The 22,463-nt window shown below is 38.0% G+C and overlaps 1 protein-coding gene across 2 annotated transcripts in view; it reads left to right on the plus strand.

Annotated features, from left to right (window-relative positions):
- LAMA2 (laminin subunit alpha 2) overlaps nt 1-22,463 on the plus strand; it is a gene marked incomplete at both ends in the record, with an annotated part of 652,317 nt that overhangs the window by 629,620 nt on the left and 234 nt on the right. For both annotated transcript variants that reach the window (XM_080699817.1, XM_080699818.1), the window contains 8 exons: nt 375-551; nt 748-916; nt 9,817-9,929; nt 10,493-10,682; nt 12,723-12,878; nt 14,835-14,988; nt 18,121-18,251; nt 20,395-20,617. In XM_080699817.1, coding sequence (XP_080555943.1) covers nt 375-551; nt 748-916; nt 9,817-9,929; nt 10,493-10,682; nt 12,723-12,878; nt 14,835-14,988; nt 18,121-18,251; nt 20,395-20,617 — 1,313 coding nt within the window. The remainder of the gene's footprint in view (nt 1-374; nt 552-747; nt 917-9,816; nt 9,930-10,492; nt 10,683-12,722; nt 12,879-14,834; nt 14,989-18,120; nt 18,252-20,394; nt 20,618-22,463) is intronic.

A 22,463-nucleotide genomic window follows, 5' to 3' on the forward strand; every position in this document is an offset into this window, starting at 1 on the left:
AGCCAAACAGAACGTGACCCCATGCTGTGCTAAACCCACTGATGCTTGCGTTACTGGACATCGCTGCACAGCACAGGAGCCTTGGTGCCCACAGGCTCACATGTGGGGCTGCAGACCGTGGTTGTCCCCTCCACCAGAGGCTCATTGCAGCCGCACCATCGCTTGGTTTCAGTAAACTTTCAGGGAGAGTTAATGAGGGAAGCATGGGACAAAACCCTGGGAAACAATAATATTGACTTGGTATTGAATTCCTAAGCAGCCAGCCTGGTCACTTAAAAGCTATGGGAGCAAAGGGTAAGGGGCATCAGGAAAAAGATGTCCAACTGAATTAACAATATGAGATTTAGAAATGTTTATCTTACATGTTTTATCAGCATCTTCACGGTTCAAGTGGATGAAGACAGAAGGTATATGCAAAACCTGACAATAGAGCAGGCTATCGAAGTCAAAAAGCTTTTTGTTGGGGGTGCTCCGCTGGAATTCCAACCTTCTCCACTCAGAAATATCCCTCCTTTTGAAGGCTGTGTATGGAATCTCGTTATTAACTCTGTGTAAGTGACTCTCCTGTCTCTATTTTTTTCTTTTAAGTCTAAGGATCATTATTCAAAAGCACTTGGAAAAAGGAAGTCATGATATTTAATTTAGAGTTGAGGGTCTTAAAAGGAAAGGCTGTCCTGATTTAATCATAAAGGAATGAAAACAATGAGAAATAAGGAAAACGATTTCATTTTAATTATATTTAATTAGTCCCATGGACTTCGCACGGCCTGTATCCTTCAAGAATGCAGACATCGGCCGCTGTGCCCATCAGAAACCTCGGGAAGATGAAGATGGAGCAGTTCCAGCTGAAATCATTATCCCACCTGAACCCATTCCCACCCCAGGCTCCCCTGCACCCACCCCTGTCATGGCACATGTAAGTATTTACATCCTCATTGTGTACCAACCATTGCTCAGCATGCGTGTCATCTTCAGAAGGGAAGTTGTCCAGGGTACCAATATGTTCTACCACTATTATTGGAAGGAGTATAACACCTGTAATCCATGTATTTGAGAGGTTGAGACCCTCAGCTACTTAGCAAGACTCTGTTTTAAAATAAGAAATAAAACTAGGAGTGTAGCTCAGAGGTAGAATGTCTTTGGGTTCAATTCCCAGTACCAAAACAAAACAAAACAAAACAAACAACAACAAAAAACCCTACTCTCTTCACAGTTTCCTTGTATTTCTTCTATTTACATATCTGTTTCCCTTTAATTTTGCACTTGCTAAATAGAACATTTTCAGTTGAAAAGTTAAAAAACACAGGACTATCCAGAATCAAAAATAATACCAGTACACATAGGCAGTCATATCAGTTTCCAATCCCTTTCACTTGTATTCCACTTATACTTCTTTTAACAATATCTGCACAATTTGTAATCTGATTTCAAAAATTAGTAATATACAATTAATATGGTTTCTAAACCCCATAAATATGTGTCTGATTTGATTTTTCTACTATGTATACATACACACAAACATTTAGATACACACACAATGTGGCACAGTTTAAGGAGGTAGTATGTCTTTAATTAGAACCTGGGCTTCAGTCAAAGTGCCTGGGTTCAAGTCCCTGCTGTCCAGCCTACCCTCTGAATTAATTTGTGAAAGCTGTTGAACAAAACTATTCCTCAGTTTTCTCATAAAATAAGGACCTTAACAGCACATATGCTAAAAAGTTATTATGAAGATATAAAAGAGAATGTTTGCTAAATGCCAGGCATATACTAAGTATTTAATATATGGTAACTATATTCACTGCCTTCAAGTACATACAGTGGTGCCAGACACTGTCTAAACAATTTCTATTTAATATTATATGTAATTCTCATAACAACACTGTAAAATACAAATTTTTATCCCATTTTTTTCTTTTCTTTTTTGCTGATTTGATAAGAGCTAGCTTAAGTAAGTAACTGACTCATTCAACTAGTGTCAGGATAGGAGTTTTAATCCAGCAGACCTGATGCTGAATTCTGGCTTGTTACCACTTCAATATTCATCTTTTACAATTTGCTCTACTGTGGATAGCCCATTGTGGGCTATTTAGAGTATTTTTGGTTTTTCACTATTTGAACCTATACTCTGATAAGCACTTTTGTGAATCAAATTTTATCTGATTGTTTTCTTAGACTAGATTCATGGGCGGGAAATTATTAGGACCAGGGACATATATATCTAAGATTCCATAGCCAGGCGTGGTGGCTCAATCCTGTAATCCCAGCAGTTGGGAGGCTGAGACTGGAGGATGGCAGTTCAGCGTCAGCTCTTAGTGAGTTCCCTGGCAATTTAATGAGACCCAGTTTCAAAATAAAGAATAAAAAATAGGTCTGGGGTATAGCTCAGAGGTAGAATGCTCCTGGGTTCCATCCCCAGTACTGCAAAAAACAAACAAACAAACAAAATATTCCCAACACATATATCTGAAATAATTTTCCAGTTGTTCCAATTTACATTCTCACCACAGTTGTGTCAACAAGGGTCAATTCCACTACACTCTTCACAGCATAGGCATCATGTTTATAACCCAGTGCTAATAGTGGATGGAAAGTGTTGTCGTGATTGCAAAATTCTTGAACATTTCCTTCTGTTCCTTAATTTCCACAATGGAATTGGTTTTTCTATGAAACAGTGTGTTCCTTATCTCGATAAATAGATAGTGATAGGCCAAATAATTATTATTCAGTGAAACTGCTCATTTACTCCAAGCATCACTTTAGCCTTTTTAAAAACTGTAGAGTACAGGTACTCTGCCCACTACATGGAGTTACTGTAATAACCAAACGAGATCAGGAATGTGGAAGTTCTTTGAAAATTGGCATCCACCCACATACCTGCACTGAGGAACCGAGCAATCTCCACGTATCTAGTAAGTACTCTGTGAGCAGTGTATACACATCATTTCATTTGATCGCTATCAGCTATTATTTTAATGCACATTTTCTGTATTATTGGAAGTACTATAAGTATTATCACATCAAAGGAGAGGCCTAGGATCACAGCATGAGCACATGGCCGGCCATCAGTCCTCTGGGGTGATTTTGCCCTGAGGCACCACGGGGATCTGCTAACAGAGGACTGAGAATGTCCTTCAGCAAGATCATGATGTGGCCTCAGTCTAGGTCTTTCCGCAGCAAAGAAATGGTCGCTGATCCTCCTACTCTTTCCCTTTCTGTATCTTAAAAGCATATGTTTCTTAGACTCAGGACTGTGTTTTCAATTGAAGAACTCAAAAACATCATGAGTTGAAAAGACTCTTTTGAACTTTTATCCTAATTCCCCCCATATAAAACCACTTCTAAAAAAGAGCCTAATTTCCAAAGAAGTAATTTAGAATTATAAATTAAAGCAGGTCATAACCATAGAGATTATCTGACCCCATCACCTTCTATATGATACTTTTGGTGGTCTTGCAGCCTTCTCTTTAACACTTCATTGACAAGGGTTTTCCAGAGTTAGTATGCGGCAGACTCTATTATATAGAGAGCCATTGGTTATACTGAAATCAAACTGTATCCTTATAACATCAAGGTTATAACTTTTTCTATAGCCAAACACATTAACATCCCTTCTAATGTTAAAATCATTTCTCAAGGATTTGAAAATAGCTAAATCTTATTCTTTCCACAGTAAATATTTCACTACCTTAGGTATTCTTTCTGTATCCTAATTTCGAATTTCTGTAGCCCCAGTGATCAATACTCTTCCATTTGAATTATCTCTTATTAAAAAATGGGATCTAGACTACATCATACTACTCAAAATGAAGTGACAAGTTCAGAAGACTGTGGGGCCCCTTCCTCCCACAGTCTGTTACCACTTTTTCCAATAATGCACATGATAATTGTTAATGTTTTTACAGATATATAATGCCATTGACTCCTAACCAGGTACCATATTTAGTCAAGCACAATCTACTGGGCCTTTGTATCACTAGAATTTGCTTCAGTGTGGTCTCTCATCCTGTATGTATCTGAGATTCCAACTCTTAAGTTTCACATGAGGAAAGCTATAACATGGTCCAAGGATAAACACACAAGCTATAGCTGGCACTAAACCCAGACGTCTGAACTCCACCTACCACCGCCTCCTCTCTTGCACATTGCAATTACTTATCACTGTGTAGCCAGAATTATAATGCAGAACTTTCTGTCTACGAAATTGTGTTGTATAGTTCAGTCTCAGATCCTGGAGCCATAGCTTCTCTTTTATTTTGATTTCTTATTTTCACACATGCAGGCAAAGAGGAGTCTTTTAAAGGTCAGTAAAAGTGAAAGGTTTAATGACTTATTTTTCTAACAAATATGTATTAAAAAAAACCTAATAAATGCAGAGATAAATGAAACCTCATCATTGTTAGCCAGAGCATGTGAGAGAGAGAGAGAGAAAGAGAGAGAGAGAGAGAGAGAGAGAGAGAGAGAGAGAGAGAGAGAGAGAGAAGAACACTGCTCTTGCTGACACAGCCCACCTTTATTCAGTGAACTCTGACAGGTGACTTCTTATACTCTTTAAATGGAAGACGACTCATTGAATGATAACAATACCTATCTTTGATTCTTATGAGGGAATCCGTTGCACATATATGCACAGCACAGTGCCTGGCTCCTGGTAAGGTTCCATCGCTCTATTAATTCTTCTGTGTGAACTCTGTAGTTTAACCTTTCACACTTTTAGGATAGAGGCAAGTGCTAGGAAAAAGAAAGTATTGATGAGGATTCTATTTTTAAGCAATTTCAAACTCCAACATATGATTCTTAGATCTCAAGTTCCCTATCATTTTAATTCTCACCATTTTCTTTATCAGAATTTACAATTCTAAAATTTACCTAATAAGTAAGACTTACAAGTAGATTTCTGGGGTGGGACTTCCTGGATATGATCCCCATATATGGTGTAGTGGTAGGAATAAGAATCTTCTATTTTCAGTGTCCTTCTTTTTCTTCTTTCTACATATCACCCCAACCTGCCAGCAGCTTACAGTAAAAAAAAAAAAAAAAAAAAAAGATGGCATTCACTATATTCCAGGGCAATTTAAGAATATCCTCAGCAGCCCTGTGAAATGGATTATGTTAATCCTGTGGTCAGTACATGCTAGAGCATTAAAGATTAGAGAGCATTTCACGCATGTCATCTTGTTTGATAGTATGGGAGTTTATCATCTCTTTGTTCTCTTATCTTATTCTTTAGCCCATTTATTTCTAGAAAAAAATCTATGCATTGTATATGTGGCCCCTTCTTGTCTAGGATGACAGGGGACAGTAGTAGATGAGAGTCTGGGTTTTCAGTATTACATACAAATGGTAACATGTGAAAATGTGGCAAGTCTTTTGCAAGAAGTGCACTGTTTAAACCAATTCTCCACAACAGCCATGACCTGTGTAGAATTGTATACAATGAGCTTGCTGCACTTTTCTGGCTAGAATCTTATTAGAAAGTTGAACTATGAACCTCCAAGTTTAAAATGTGAAAGTTAAGAAGAGCAGTATGAGGAGCCACGAAGAGTGCTATGCTGATAAGGGCTCTTTGGGAACTGAGGGGAAGGAGTGGGTAGGGAAGGAAAGAACAGAGCAAAGAAAGTGATTTTGCTAGCAGGTTTAGTGCTACAACTTTCAAAGCCAAGTACAGCCAAGGCCAGAGGATAAATTGGATACTGATATGTATTTAAAGAGAAAACACGCATTCCTCACACTGCAAAGAATCTCTCTGCAGGCAAAAATGTGCATCACTGAAAATTCTTATACTCACCAAAAAAGCTCATGTGTAAGGATTTAAAAGAATTAAATTTCTCTAAACAGCTTGAGTAGGAATTTTACATTTCAGGACACTAAAGTCAGCTGAAAAAAGTGTCTTCCATTGAGTATTCGTCCATAAAATAAAATCATCTCAAATAATTATCAGATATGCTCTTAGCCCAGATTTCTTAGGGACTGTAGACTCATGAAAGAATAAATGTGTACATTTTTATGATGATTCAGTATTGGCTGCTTTCAAGAACAAAGATGCCAGTTTTGATAAATGAAATTTAAATATCTGTGCTGCATCTATTTAAAATAATGCAAAGGCTGCATATCGGAAAATCCTATGCTATCTTGAATCTAATAATATCTTCCCAATGTTAACCACCAACCAGAAGCCAGATATGACTATTGCTTTATTTTGACCTAAAATTCAGTAGAGTAAAAAACTTTCACCTTGTTCTTAACCTGCTATACCATGTGTTTTCCTAAATGGAGGTTTGGGAAGCCCGGCTTCCCTCAGAATCCTCTCCCACCATGTCACTTGGCTCATTAACAGGTGTCCGAGGCTCCCAGCCCCAAGTCTCCAAGTCTGTCTGCCTACAACTTGTCACCAGTCACTCAGGGACAAAAAGCAAGTACATCTTATCCTTTCATAGCACATCTTCCCCCATATGTCCTTGTAGTATTTTAAAGAGTCCCCACAAGGTGGCAGAATTGTAACATGTTGAGATTAATGAACCTCTACTGAGACTGGGTTTTGTGGTGGTTGTCAACACATCTCAGAGATTGGTGTTTCCAAAACAACACTGGAAAAGCATCAAGTCCACAAAGACACCCCTCGAACTCACATCAAGTAGGAGGAGGAAGATTCATCTTGCAATGACCCATCTTTAAAGGTTCCCGAAAATCACCTTCTTGGAAGATCTTTCTCCTACCCCTCTTGTTTAGCTTAGATTTCTGCAGGAAGCAGGCTTGAAACATCCTTACTGGCAAGATGGTTTCATTCCTGCGTGTAGCAGAGGCATTTTCTAATCCATCTCACGTGTTCCGCTTTAAAGTTTTAGAAAAGAAAGAAAAGCTGGAGCTTCGGGGGGAGCAGCCCCACCCTCTGCAAGGCATAAGAAAGAAGGAAAGGAAGCCACAACAGCAGCAAGCACACCTCTGGACCAGTGCAGCCCCGCACCCATCCTAGCACCTGTCTGGGATTCAGGTCACCCAGGAGAAGGACATCCGAAGGGCACAAGATTCAGTCCCATCTCCCTTTCACCAAGTGAGGGGAGAGGTCTAGATTGCGCCAACACATAACTGATCTAGAGACTGCAGAATTTTCTTCCCAATTAAATCCTGAAGAAGATACATACAAAAACTCTTAGAGCAGCATTTCTCAGTCCTTTTTGAATAGACAGTTTTGTAAAGGAAGGTGAAAGACGCATGTGTCAATAATAGATATTCTGTTTGCAAATTGATGATAGTAAGAGTCAGGTTAGATGTTCTGAAAGGAAAATGAATTTACCTTCATGATTTTATACCTTGAGGTCACCTGGTAACCAGCCTGTTCCCACTGTCTTCTGTAGCCCTGGCCTATCTGGGTACACCATGCTATTAATCATTCTCTTCCTGGTTCTCAGGGTCCGCCCTTTGCAGAAGTGAAGCAGGGCCTTTCAGGGGTGCTCTTCTTCACTTCAAATGAGTGTGCTTTATGATCACCCATATAAGAAGGACCTTGACAAAGTCCCTGTCCTTTGCTGGCCCAAAGATTTTCCTAAAATGACTCAAGCAGGCCCTTTTCATCTAGAAAATCTGATACTATGTGATCGAGAACTGCTCAGAGAAAGACCAATTTTGGAAACACCTGTCCAGTCTACTAGCAGGCAAAGTTACAGTAATGGTTGGGTTATCACGAGACATATAAAGGCCAAAGCTTAATTTACCTTATATTTTTGTGCTGTGTGTGCAGTACTAGGGATTGAACCCAGGGGTATTCTAATTCTGAGCTATTCCTCCAGCCCTAATCATATATATATATATATATATATATATATATATATATATATTGAAGCAGGGTCTTGTTAGGTTTCTGTTAATGTCTCTGTGGTGCTAAAACTGTCCTCAAACTTGCAATCCTCCTATCTCAGCCTCCCAGATACTGGAATTACAAACATGCACTACCATGCCCAACCGAAATACCTAATCTTTACAACTGCCACCGTGATCAAGTTAAAAATCTTATTAGATATGATATTCTATTATTCACATTTGGATATTATTTTACATTAACATTTATATATAGTAACTGAAGTAGCTACAATAGTTACAATGATAGGAATAGAACGCACCTGTGATTTCTTTTAGGCTCCACATTATAGTCCCCTAATTCCTCAGCAGCCACTGATCTTTTTTGCTTTCTCAGTTTTCAGAGCTGAGGGTGTAAAGATGTTTTAGTGAAATTCTGTCCCCAGAAACTCACAGCAGATAGTATTCTTGTAAAGGTTTCTGAACAGGACTGGTGGCTAAGTATGTTTGTGGAGAAGGGCCTCTGATATATTGAGAGGAATATTGCAAGACTGATAAATGATTCCAGTTCTATTAATAGAATCATTGAGGGTAGAGAGAGTAAGCCATCTAAGCCTTTTCTTGCCAGTTCTCTTTGTAAGCAGTGGAAGAAAGGTGCTGCCTGATGTAAATAGCATGTTCCCATCTTACCCGCTGGGTTTTTGCATAGCTCAATGCATTTCAGCCAGGGTCTGCTCTTTATAAGTGACCATCTCCTAGCAAGCAAGGAGGGAAATACTTTTGTGAGGACCAATTTTGCAGCCTTTCAAAACACTTTAAGCTCTTTACCTGCTGTGGCTGAGTGTTACATTTGACTAAGCTCAAGAGAAAAGAGAGTGTGACTTTTTCTCAAGTAAAGATTTCCTGTGCGCTGATGAGTCATCTCTGGGGGGCACTGTTTGGGGAGAACACTGCACCCAGCACCTGCCTGGGGCTGTTTGAGAACCTCTGCTGAGTCAACACTCACTGGGGCAGCGGCCCATCCACAGCTATTAAGCTCAGATCTCAAAAGCAGATGTGCTGGCAAGAGAGTGCGGGTTATTGATTTTCGCATGTATTGCCTGTTCTGAAAGACTTCTTAAGCTGTCTTCTTCAGCTTCAAACTATCTTGTGAAAACAGAACAGGAAAAGGAGTTGTGGCTTTGCTCGCATAAGGAGCCTTGTTTATTGGGTGGCATGTGACGGTAGCCAAATAGGTTCCGTGTAGCCAGGGTTTGCTATATAATTGGCGAGACCCAATGCAAAAAGAAAAAGCAAGGCTCCCAGGTCAAAAATTATTAAACATTTCAAGATGGTGACAGCAGAACATTAAACCAGTGACAGCACCTCCCTGCGCCTAGCTGTCCCTCTAAAGCCCTCTAGGAAGCTCATCTCTGAACAGTAGCAGTGGAAATGGTATATGGTGGGTTACATTAAAAATGTGCTGGGTTGCCTAGCAACTGGCTCAGGCCCTGAATGGGCTGACTTGCAGGTTTAGATACACCATCTTGAAAGTCGAAATTCATGGCAACCTTCTACTGGACTGATAATTTTCAAGGAAAAGTAATAAGTGGGAAATGGAAATGGGGAGGGCCAGAGGGAATGCTTTTTTTTTCTACTCTTACAATCCAGGTGATTGGCTTGCCATTTTCCCTGTTCAATCCTCTGAGCATAAAATTTTTCACAAGTGCAGCAAATGTGAAAAAAGACAGTTTTCCCAAATGCAAATAATGTTTTTCTTTAGAAGATGATGAGAATAAGAATTAATAATTTTTGTGCACTCCTTTATCAATTCAAGGATGTAACATAAGAAAATTAAGTCATACTTCTGAGCATTGACTAACGAGCACCTACTATGCTGTAGATTACAGAGATAACTAAGAATTCTTACTCTTCAGCAATTTAAGATTATACAAGAGCATAAAATAATATAGTCAAGCCAGCAGCAGTAATATCTATTTAAAGAACCAAGTTCATGATCTCTTTTCTCTCTTTGGTATTTTACAGGGACCGTGTGCTGCAGAATCACAACCTGCGTTTTTGATCGGTAGCAAGCAGTTTGGGCTCTCGAAAAACAGTCACATCGCAATTGCCTTTGATGACAGCAAAGTTAAAAACCGGCACGTATTATTCTGAGATCTTCCGTGAGAACTGACAAATAAAATATTGAATGTTAGCACTTAATCAACCTGAATCAACTATACTTGCTAATTAATGAGATTGGCTGTGTTTTTTTTTTTTTTTTTAATTCACTGAGTACAACCTGGGAATGGTGGTGCACGCTTCTAATCCCACACCTTGGGAGGCTGAGATAGGAGAATCACAGGTTTGAGGACAGCCTCAGCAAGTAGTGAGACTGTCATAGATCTTGTCAGACCATGTTTCAAAATAACAACTAAGGGGCTGAAGGAGTATCAGAGGTAGAATGCCCCTGAGATCAAATTCCAGTATCAAAACTAAATAATTAATTAATTAACTAATGAATTCACTGAATACAGTAAAGAATAAAATTATATTTATCTGGGCCAGAGGAGCTCAGCTTAGGAAATCACTAGCTGCCCCAAGTCCCATCAGAGAAAATAGTAGCACCTTCAGGAAAACTCACCCCAGCTCTGACACCACGCAACCTTGCCTAGGAACGCTCTGACTTTTCTGCTTCTTTTTGCATGCTTGCATTTCACAGTCTCACAATTGAGTTGGAAGTGCGAACCGAAGCTGAATCGGGCTTGCTTTTTTACATGGCTCGGATCAATCATGCTGATTTTGCTACAGTTCAGCTGAGAAATGGATTGCCCTACTTCAGCTATGATTTGGGGAGTGGTGACACCCACACCATGATCCCCACCAAAATCAACGACGGCCAGTGGCACAAGGTAAGAGCCCCCAGGATGTCTGCAGTACGCTATGAAGGGGTCCGTGGTGGCAAGCAGGGGCTTTCCCCTGGTGCCTACACTGTTTTGCCAGTGCAGATGCTAACTTTGGTGCCACTGGAATGTGGCAGAGGCTACAAATAAAGCAAGCATCATATAATAAATAAAGCAGCTGTGACAACCTTGAAAAACATGGCCAGACTTGGGCAGTTTTCTCTTTGACTATGTGCATACTCTTCATGGCACTACAGGGTTCTGTCATTGCTATGTGGTTGGAGTTCATGAGCATCTATCCACAAAGTAAGCCAGGGAGTTGAAGACATTTTCACTGCTCCAAGTAGAGGATTGCCCCAAGTGGAGGACACAGAGAGTATTAATCATAAAGCTCTGGATATTCAATTTAGGGGAACAGTATTTATTCTGAGACTATATATATATATATATATATATATATATCAGTACTAGGAATTGAACCCAGGCCCTTGCACAAGCTAGGCAAGCCCTCTACTGCTGTGATACATGCCCAGCCCATAAGTTGCTATTTTTAAGGTTCTCTAAGACTACTTGAGAAAAAATATTTGGCAAGAGTAGAAATTGGCAACACTAAGAAGGGCACTACAACTTACCTTTCACCCACCACAGACAAGTCTAAATCCAAAAGTCTGTGAATCTCTTCAATATCATGTTTAAAGGGCTCCAAGGTACCATTTCCACCAACAGTCATTTGGAACAACTTTAAAACATTGGCCTTACACCCAGAAACTGGTGCAGTTATGGGCACAGAAGGCTCATTTGCCAGCTTACTATCTTCTTTGGCATGACTACAAATAGATAATATACTGCCTGATTAAAACAAAAACTCAAAATTTGTCTCTGCACCTGTGATAGCCTGTTAAAGTAATGTTTCCCTAGGTAGACCAATAAAATGTTTAATTTTCAGAGCAAGATATTATTATATGTTAGATTTGATGTATTAACCTGCTTTGACTTGGCATATTATACTGAAAGCCAAAGAACCTGAAAAAAATACAATATGAACTTCAAGTCAATCAATTTGTTGCCTTGGAAATAAGAAATACAATCTTCATATTTGCTCAGGAGCTTATGACTAGCAAATACTGATCCTGATGAAGCAGCCCTCTCCTCCTTAAGGGTTATTCTTATCTCAGGCTAATGAAATAATAAATGTGACACTTGAGTAAAAGACATATTATTGGGCCACAGTGAGGTTGGGATTAAGAAATGGAACTTAAATAGGATAACTTGTCAAGAGCAGATTTCATTTTTAAAGTTTTAAAACTGACTTCCCAAACCAGAGTAGATGCATGTAAAATGAGGGGTTAAATTCCTCTAATCTAGATCCATGCTCATTCTGAAGCCCTCATTTCACAGGCTTGCACACTCCTTTTGCTAAATTCATACTAAAGGTTTAAAATTCCTGCCTGTCTTCTTGTTCCTCTTTTTATTTCATCCTGGAAGACACTTCACTCCACTGCCATATTTTAGCGTCATTCAGCTTTCCATCTTCCTCCCTGACTTCGGACTCATCAGCTGCTGCAGAAATGGCAGTGCCTCCTCCAAACCCTGCTCTTCTAATTCTTCATGAGAATGGCCTGGTCGGCAGAAGGATGCAACATATCTGAAATTGTGTTCAGGACCCAGGCTTGGCTCAATCAAACAAATGCCTTCTTAAGATTGAACATGAATTTTGCAGCCCACCTGCTTCATGGCAGGGCAATCAGGCTGCAAGTTTCCTTACAACATGCCTATTTTCCTGAGACATTTACTCCCTTGGCAACATCTAAAATGAACTTCAGCCCAAAGCTTACCCAGGAAGCTTTTGTCTTCTTTGAGAAGCTGTAGTCATAGAAAAGAGAGTTCAAATGGTCTGTGAAATATGTGTACTTTCTCTTATATTATGGCCTTAGCACATAAATTATTTCTCTTCTCCTTGGGAATACCATAAATGTTCTTACGTTTTTTTACAATGCATATTTGAAATGTGTTCAAGATTGGCATTAACACTCCACTTCATTTTCGTAGATTAAGATTGTGAGAATTAAGCAAGAAGGAATTCTTTATGTGGATGATTCCTCCAACCGAACAACTAGTCCCAAGAAAGCAGATATCCTGGACGTGGTGGGAATGCTGTATGTTGGCGGGTTACCCATCAACTACACTACCCGGAGAATTGGCCCAGTATGTGTCTAACTCCTTTGTTGCCTGTGTATAGGGCTAAGTTATTTATTTGTTTATGTATTCTTAAATTATTAAGTCACGCCGGGCGTCGTGGCGCACGCCTGCACTTGGGAGGCAGAGACAGGAGGATCGCGCAGGTTCGAAGCCAGCCACGCTGGCTTAAGAGACCCTGTTTCAAAAAAAAAAAAAAAAAAAAAATATATATATATATATATATATATATATATATATATATATATATAGGTCTGGGAGTGTAGCCCGGAGGTAGAAGGGCTTCCAGGAACCCCAGTACCACCAAAAAAAAATTATTATTAAGTCACATGAGCTCTTGATCACTTACAGATGAATAAAAATCATCTTTTCTGACACTTGACAGGTTTTTAGACAGATTTGACTATGGGGGGAGGCCATACCACAAAACACTGAGTTTGGACCCTGGAGCCCAACTCCCTTGGTTCAAATATCTCCTATGTGGCCTTTAGCAAGTTACTTCATCTTTAACAGAGTTCTCTCTTTTACATGATAGGGTAATGGTAATACCAAACAAACAGGATTGCTGTAAAGATTGTATGAGGAAATAAATATCTTGTATGAGGCATATAAAAAACCCTGCACAACAAGAAGATGAAGATGATGGTACTCATGAATGTCATTTTAAGACTAGAGACAGACACAATTGAAAGATGCAATATTTAAAGCACAATTAACCCACTTTTGGATTCAAAATGTAAAGTCCCCACAATTTTGTCAATCAATATTAGATACATTTTTTCAGACGATGTGTCCTGATTTGCTTTGAAAACCATTATTCTGAGAAGCACGGGGGATTTGTGCTTTTAGAGAATGCATATGATACATTAATAACCTCAAATTAGAGTACATGATAATGTAGATTTATGCATTCATCAAACACATTTGCCCCTTCTAGTTGTGATTCTCAGCATTTGGCATTTCTTATGAATGATTGTATTACTTTCATTTAACAGCTTTTGCATATGCTATCTAGTTCTATCAAAAGAAAGAGTCTAGCCAGACATAGTGGTGCACACCTATAATCCCAGTACTTGGGAGGCTGAGGTAGAAGGATTGCAGCAATCAGCAATCCTTATTACATAAATCCTTTAATACATAAAACACATAAAAGGAGCATTGCTGCCAGCCTCAGCAATTTAGCAAGGTCCTCTATAACTTAGCAAGTCCCTGTTTGAAAATAAAATAGGGCTGGAGAGTAGCTTAGAGATAGAGTGCCCCTGGGTACAATCCCTAGTACTGCCAAAAAAAATTAAAATATTAATTGAATTATTAATTTAAAAATAAAAAAGCAAGAGTCCAATGAAGTGGCAGTGACAAAAGTGATCAACTTTAATTTCCACAACCAGGTGAAGTAGAATGATGTAGATAATAACATTTATTTCTAAATTCCTTCAGCCCTCAATTCACTGCACAAACTTTCAAGTTATATGTCATGTGTATTTTCTTGGGGAATGATCTACTTCTTTCATTAGGTTTTCAAAAAGGAAGAAACATTGAATCAAACCCAATTGCCCTTTTAAAATAGAAATTGAACAGACATGAAAATGGCATAATAAGGTTAATAAATTATCAATAGAAACATAAAATCAGGAACATAAGAGACTCGTCCAAGTTATGATACCCCTATGGAGCCTAGAGATGTGCCAAACCAGTGGTCCCAAAGTGTGACATAGTGTGCGTATTTAAAATATCAGACAGTCACGTCCTGGCTAAAAACAACCTAGTTGAAAATCACAACAAAGGCTTTTCAACACCTGTGCTGTGAAGCCTGGGGTAATAGTACAGACCCAGACAGCTTTTAGAGCTGTTCTGTGACAACCATTCAGCGATTTGGTGTATAGAGCACCCCACAAATGATTTTATTGCACATAAAAGGAGCATTCTGTTAAATTTTGGCACTTATTTCTTGTGACCTCTATTTAGGTGACCTACAGCATTAATGGCTGTATTAGGAATCTTCGCGTGGAAGAAGCACCTGCTGATCTCAAACGGCCAACCTCCAGCTTCCATGTTGGGACATGTTTTGCAAATGCTCAGAGGGGAACCTATTTTGATGGGACAGGTTTTGCCATCGCAGGTGAGACTCTACTTTTCTTTCTTGTTGACTATTATCTCTGTATAAATTACTTTTTACAAATATTAGAAAGTTAATATCTCCAGGGTCCTAATTTAGTGTTCTTTATTTAAGCCAGAAATAGGTTTTAGAAGTAATACAAAATGACTCTTAAATTTTTATGGATCTGATTTTGATAAGAACTAATAGAAAAATGAAGTAAAAATCTATTTGGAGGATGTATTCCATCTCCTTTATTAGAGATCAATAATAGTAAAATAAATGCAACTCTACAGGAAGAGCCACATTTGTAATATGTAATTTTAATTAAAGCTTCCATTTTTCCATGTCTACCTTTTTGGAAATGAGATGCCATTTTTATTTTTTCCTCGGCAATTCTTTGCAAGGATCCATTTCATGGTACACCAAAACACATACACACTGCATACATTGGTGCCCATTTCTTATTGACAGTGTGGAGGAATGACAGGTTCTCCTGAATTTAAGTATTTCCCTTACCTCCTCTCCAGTGTGGGGTTAGATCAGTGATCATGAATGTGCTATTTGAAATAAAATATTGGATCTATTTAATAACAACACCAAAAAATCTGTTTTTATAGATATATGCATTTTTATTAGGAAAATAATAAGCACATATATTGAAGTTATTATGGGAAACAAGTAAGTAAATAAAGTTTAGTTTCTTCCTTCAAGAATATATTATCAGCTTTGTGTGGTGGTGGTGGTGGTGCAGGTCTGTAATTCCAGTACTTGGGAGGCTGAAACAGGAAGATTACAGGTTTGGAACCAGCCTCAGCAACTTTAACAAGACTCTGTTTCAAAATAAAAAATCACTCAAATCCTGGTACCAAAAAGGAAAGAAAAAAAAAAGAAAGAAAGAAGAAATTGTCCATAAGTAAGAGTTGGTTTGCTTGGAAGTCACAAAAAATGCAAGTAAAAATGATTAAAAACTATAAAATATATAAAAGCAGCCAGGTGTGGTGGCTCACGCTTATAATCGCCATGCTTGGAAAGTGGAGACAGGAGGATCACACAGGTTCGAAGCCAGCCTCACTGGCTTAAGAGACCCTGTTTCCAAATAAAAATATAAAATAGGTCTGGGAGTATAGCCCAGAGGTAGAGGGGTTTCCAGGAACCCCAGTACCATCTATATCTATATATCTATATACACATATATATGTATGCATATATATATACATATATATGTATACATACATACATATATATTTGTGTATGTGTGTATATACATACATACATACATACATACATACATACATATATGCAAAGTTCGGTTTACTTTGGTTGGGAAAATGTCATGAAGAAACTGACATTTGACCAAAGTTATAGACCATAATATGAACACCCCCATGAAAAAGTTGTGGAATGTGGAAAATTAGGATCCTCGAACAAAGTCTAGGTGGGCAACCTCACTGAAGCAGAAGCAGAAATCAGAAAAACACAGGATATATTAAACACTGAAACAAGCAGAGGTTATGTTGAAGCCCAAATTTCATGTGCTGTGAAGCTCCAAAGGCTTTCCTAAAATTTCTGCAAATTCACAGAGGACTACCATTGCCCATCAGATCTGACCCAAGCCTCCACTTCAGCCTCTATAACTAAGGGCATGACTTGCCATCTTGCCTGGCCCTTTTGGTTCTGGTTCAAACTTTAGATGAAAATAACTGCTTCCCCAGTTTCCCACAATTCCTGTCATCCTCTCAATACATAGCATGGTACAATTTACATAAGACTTGAGTGGTCAGAAAACAAGATCATTTCACTGGAAAACATACATCTTTAATTTAACCTTTGACAACTTTGTTCTTAAAAGCTTTTCAGCCATCCAAATCACTGGGGTGTTTATTGGCCTCTTACTCCCTCTGTCCGCAGATGAATTGCTTAATGTCATCCCTCTTTCCCTTCCCTCCTCCCTTTGTATTTTACTTCACAAAACAGTTCAGCTTCTTCTACCCTTTGCTCTTATTTATTTATTTATTTATTTATTTATGTATTTATGTATTTATGTATTTATTTATTTATTTATTTATTTATTTATTTAGTGGTATCTGCTGTAAATCCATCTTTGCCTACCCATCACGGTTCTCAATAGAACAAAAAGTCTTTCTTTCACATAACAGGTACTACCCTTCACTGGCAACAGTTGTGGTTACACATAGCATTTATTTATTGCCTAATAAATAAAAGATACAGAGAAAATGTCCATGAGTTATTTCCTAATATCCCATGCACTTTATATGCTCTTTTTTTTTTTTTTGGTGGGTCTGGGGATGGAACCCATGGGCATTTGACCTCCGAGCTGCACCCCCTGCCCTGATTTTTATTCTTTATTTTGAAACAGGGTCTCACTAAGTTGCAGAGAGCCTCACTAAATAGCTGAAGCTGTCTGCAAACCACGATCCTTCGGTCTCAGCCTCCCAAATGCTGGGATTACAAGCGTGTGCCACCATGCTCGGCTACTTCATATGCTCTTAACAAACTACTTTGTTCATATAAGATACACCATAAGTACTTGTTCAGAGATTAAATAGCTCAGTAAATCACATATGGAAAATTATGGAGAAAAGAATTAGCTGGATGAACTACCAAATACATTTATGTCTCAAAATCTTCCCATGGAAATTATATTTGTACTTTCTCTCTGTATTAGTAAAATATTTAGAATATTTTGAACTCTTGCGATCATTGTAGTACTACTCAGAGTGGTCCAATAAAATTGTACTGAATAATCATTGACCTGCTTTACTTAATCCAGTAGTCATCTACAAAAACCATACCTGGTATTCATTCATTCATTTATCCAACAAATATATATAAACTTTAAATATATGCCAGATACTTTGGGAAGAATAGAATAAAATGCTGGGCAATGTAGACAACATATCTGTCTCCCCAAATTCACATTCTGAAAGGAAGGCAGCCAAGAAAATAGCAAAGAGTATAAAATATGATACAAACACAATGGTGAATATGTAGGCCATGGGGGCATTGGGAACTTTTTGCCCTCATCATAATTAAATACCATGAATTAAAATCCAATAAAAATCACTGAATTGTTCAAATTTAAATTGCAATCCCTATACTCTAATCTACATATTTTAAATCTTCATTTTACAGTTGGAGGATTCAAAGTAGGACTGGACCTTCTCATAGAATTTGAATTCCGCACAACTAGAACCACTGGAGTTCTCCTGGGAATAAGTAGTCAAAAAATGGATGGGCTGGGTATTGAAATGATCGATGAAAAGGTGAGTGCCACCAGTCCAAAGGTTTCTGAATTACTCATGGTATTGTCCTTCACACATAGAAAACTATATTTTGAAGTCTTGCTTTCCTCATTGGGAGAAAGGGAGATCAAATCTTCCCATTTTCCTGGATTGTCTCAGTCCGTGTGTTTTCAGCACAATTATTCTGTAGGACAGTACAAATTTCAAGTACAAATTTCAATGTTAGTCCTGTATCAAGACAATTGTATTGGCCCACAATGGACTACGTCACTTTAGATCTCGAGCATTTACTGTGTCTCTCTAAGCGCACCGATATTCTCCTCTGTATGAACACACAGTCCAGTGGAGGGAAATAAAAAGGCGTGAATTATCTCAAATCAGTCTGACTCTTAGAACAGGGGAGACATTTATCAGAAGTCTAAATGGCCAGCTAACATATCAGCTTCTCAACTTTTACTTAAGGTCATCCAGATATCATTTCAAAAAAAAAAGCAAATTTATGAAAGTGTTTTGCCAGTTTGCTTTCAATGGATAATCTAATTCCACATGCCTCTTTAGCCTCTGCCTGCCAGTGACCAGTGAGATGACCTGTTAATATATACTTTGTACTATTGGGAGCGGGTCAAAGATGAGGCAAATCAAGAACATTTCCTATTAGGCTATTAATTAGGAATTGCACCTCAACTCTGTTCATATTTCCACCCTTAGGATGCTGTTGCCTCCCAGGAAGAAAAAAATATATAGTGAACTAAAATATGCTTCCTTGCTGCCTGCCTGCCTCCCTCCCCTCATTCTTCAAAGAATCCTCCAAAGCAATATGACAAAAGAAAAATTTTTAAAAAGGATCAGGAGGAGCTTATACACAAATAGGGTGAACAAATATGCAACATTTAATAATCCTGTCAGAATTTTAAAAACAGACTTTTACTACACCTTTTTCAAGCTTCATCACCTGTTCATAATCACTGTTATATCAATGTGTCAATACATCCTGGATTTCTCACCAAGCTCCTCTTACATGCAAAATCCTGTTATTACAAAATCTGCTCCAATATACTGAAGTCTTTGCTAATATTTATGTCACTGTATACTTTACAGACTTTTCTATTTACTTGCACTTTCAACCTTTTTAAAAACCCTGTTTCTTTCCATTTACCTTGCTGAATGTATCATCTAATTGACTAATGTTTTTAATTTTTCAATGTTTTTTCTTTTCCCTGTATCAGCTTCAGAGGAATTCTGGCATCTCAAATTTCAGGGTCCTTTCCATATTATGAAAAACAGATTGTTCTCATTTAAACAAGAACTTCTAAACTAAGTTCGGAATTTAACTGTGCTTCTGGCTCAGGTCTTTGGCACCTGTGGCATGAAACATTTATCAAAAATGAATGTATGTAACTCTTAATCCTTTGTACAAAATGGAATTCATAAAGGAAAAGAAATAAAACCAAAAAACCAAACATTTTGGTTTTTGATAGATTTTTTGTTTGTTTATTTTGGTTTGAGGGCTTTTTTGGTACAAGGGTTTGAATCCAGGGGAATTTTACCCTGAGCTATGCTCCGAGCCCTATTTTATTGTTTTTTAATTTTTATTAAAAATAAGGGCTTGATAAGTTGCTGAGGACTTTGTTAATTTACTAAGGCTGGCCTCAAACCCGGAATCCTCCTGTCTTAGCCTCTAAAATGCTGAGATTATAGGTGTGTGCCACTATGCCAGGCTAATCAAACATTTAAATTTTTAAAAATCCTTCAAAGCCAATTTGAAAACTAAATTAATGAATCACTTTAAACAACATATTTTAAGAAAGTTGCATAAGGTTCACTGAGAACTCTAAAAAGACATGGTACAGTTTCTCTGTGCATTCTAGGGTATTGTTGCTGCCTAATCTCAAACTTTTCTGAAAACAGAACCAGCGTCATACACTTTACCCATCAATACTGATGCACAAAAGCAAAGAACATTATTCGTGACTCTCGACAATTACATTTGTATTTTAATCCCTGTCAAGTCTTAAATATTTTTTTTTAATATTTCCCAGTTGTGTTCACTTCAAATGATTCCAGCTGATGTCTTTCCTAGAGACCAGATCATTTTTACTATGTGAACCATCATGATAGCCCTCTAATGAGACCATCTGTGGCTGGCCAATTTCCTTCTTTCTAGCTTTTGTTTCATGTGGACAACGGCGCCGGCCGCTTCAGTGCTGTCTACGATGCTGGGATCCCAGGGCGTTTGTGTGATGGCCAGTGGCACAAAGTCATCGCCAACAAGATCAAACACCGCATTGAGCTCACAGTAGATGGAAACCAGGTGGAAGCCCAAAGCCCAAATCCAACATCTACATCTGCTGATACAAATGATCCTGTGTTTGTTGGAGGGTTCCCAGGTAAGTGCTTCTGTATGACTGTCTTTGTTCTATTCTGTTTGTGCTTTAGAAACATTTCTATTTATATAAACATGCCCAAGAATGTATTAAGTGGACTTACTTCCTAGCTATAGAATTTCCTCCCATTAAATAACATTTTGCCTAAAATTCCTATTCTGAACATGAGAATATTACTTATAAAAACCACATGGGGGACTGAACTTTTCATGATAGTACTGAAAGTTTCATCCAAGGGAAGGTGCAGCCTAGAGGAAATGAATTTGGCTTATAAAAGATATAAGGTATTTCATGGAAGTCTGGGGCCAGAGTTGGTGTTCTTTCTGATTTTTTAAAATTAATATACCAGAAGGATCATAAAATGTGTGAAACTTATTTCCTCGAGTTCTGGAAATGATTGGGTTAAATACAGCTAATTTCCTTCTTAGGATTTTATAGAGTTTATATTTATATTACAAAGAAAGCTAAGCAATAAATCTGCATCCAAAATCCTTTTCCAGCACATTAAATATAGTGTTGTGAACCACAAAGAGTTACCTAAAGTGCCCATAAATCAAAGTGACCAACTGGAAGAGAAATGAGCCCAGTGTTTTTTTTTAATAAGTACTATAACAACATGGACTCCTGGAACAATCTTTCATCATTTTGGCAAAAAATTAACCCTTTTGTCCCCATTTATATAATTTATTTTTTTTTCTGCAGTACTGGGAGTTGAACCCAGATCCTCATTTATGCTAGGCCAGTACACTATCACTGAGCTACATCCCCAGCATATCCTCATTTGCATAAAACTCCTCTTTTTAACATACTAAGTATGTACATAGTATTTAGTAGTGGTCTATAGAACAAACGATACTAAAGCAATATGGACCAGTTGAGAGCCTCTTGTTCCAAAGTTGCTTCTGGGTTTTAAAAAGACTTCTTCAATCAGGATAAACCCCAAAATATTATGAAAGAGACAGTACAGCTTCATAGTCTATAAAATGAGGCTCTGGTTAACACTTAGGAGGCCTGCTGACAGATGGGCTTCCTTAATAATAAGAAAACCTTATATTAGCTTCCTGCCAACAACATTTTGGGATTTGTATTTTATTTTCAGGTAAATGGATGGAACTGGAGAACATTTTGCTAAGTGAGACTAGTCACTCACAAAAATTAAAAGTGGATGCTCTCCCTAATATGTGGAAGCTAGAGAAAAAAGGGTCATAGGAGAAACTCTAGATGAAGAAGGAGAAACCACAGAGAAGCAAATAAGGCGTCCTGAGGAGGATGGGAGGGGAGGAAGAGGGAAATTCCCTAATGTATATGATATAAATTCATAAACGTGAATCACTAAGCCAAACATGAAAAGGAGGGAGAGGGAAGAGAATGAGGTGGGAATCAGGAAAGGGCTAAATGAGTGATATATACATGTATGACTCTACCATTTTGTACCCCATTAAGATTTATGACTACAATGTTCCAGTAAAAAGAGTGATAAAGTAATCTTAAAAAAACACAAGCAAGCCCATGTCTTAATTCAGTATTCAATGTATTTGATAAGTTGCTTTGTTTCACTAACTACAGCTTTATAGTTTTAAATCACAGTTGTAAATCTGAACTAAATTATCTGTCTAATGTCTTAAACTGTATAATTCTGGGCATTTCACTTATTTCAAAACAGAAAACTATTGAAGAGTGGATATTTCTCTACAACTCTATTAGTAAAGTGAAAAACAAAAAGCCTTACTTTATACAAGACAGTGTTCTGATTTAATCTCAAGCTAACAGTTGACTTTGAAAGCATCTTTTGGCATTTAATGAAGCACTATTTGGAAACCTGCTGACACTGAGAAGCCCCAAGTTCTAT

The sequence above is a fragment of the Muscardinus avellanarius genome (genome assembly GCF_963383645.1).
Source record: "Muscardinus avellanarius genome assembly, chromosome: 8".
Lineage (NCBI taxonomy): Eukaryota > Metazoa > Chordata > Mammalia > Rodentia > Gliridae > Muscardinus > Muscardinus avellanarius.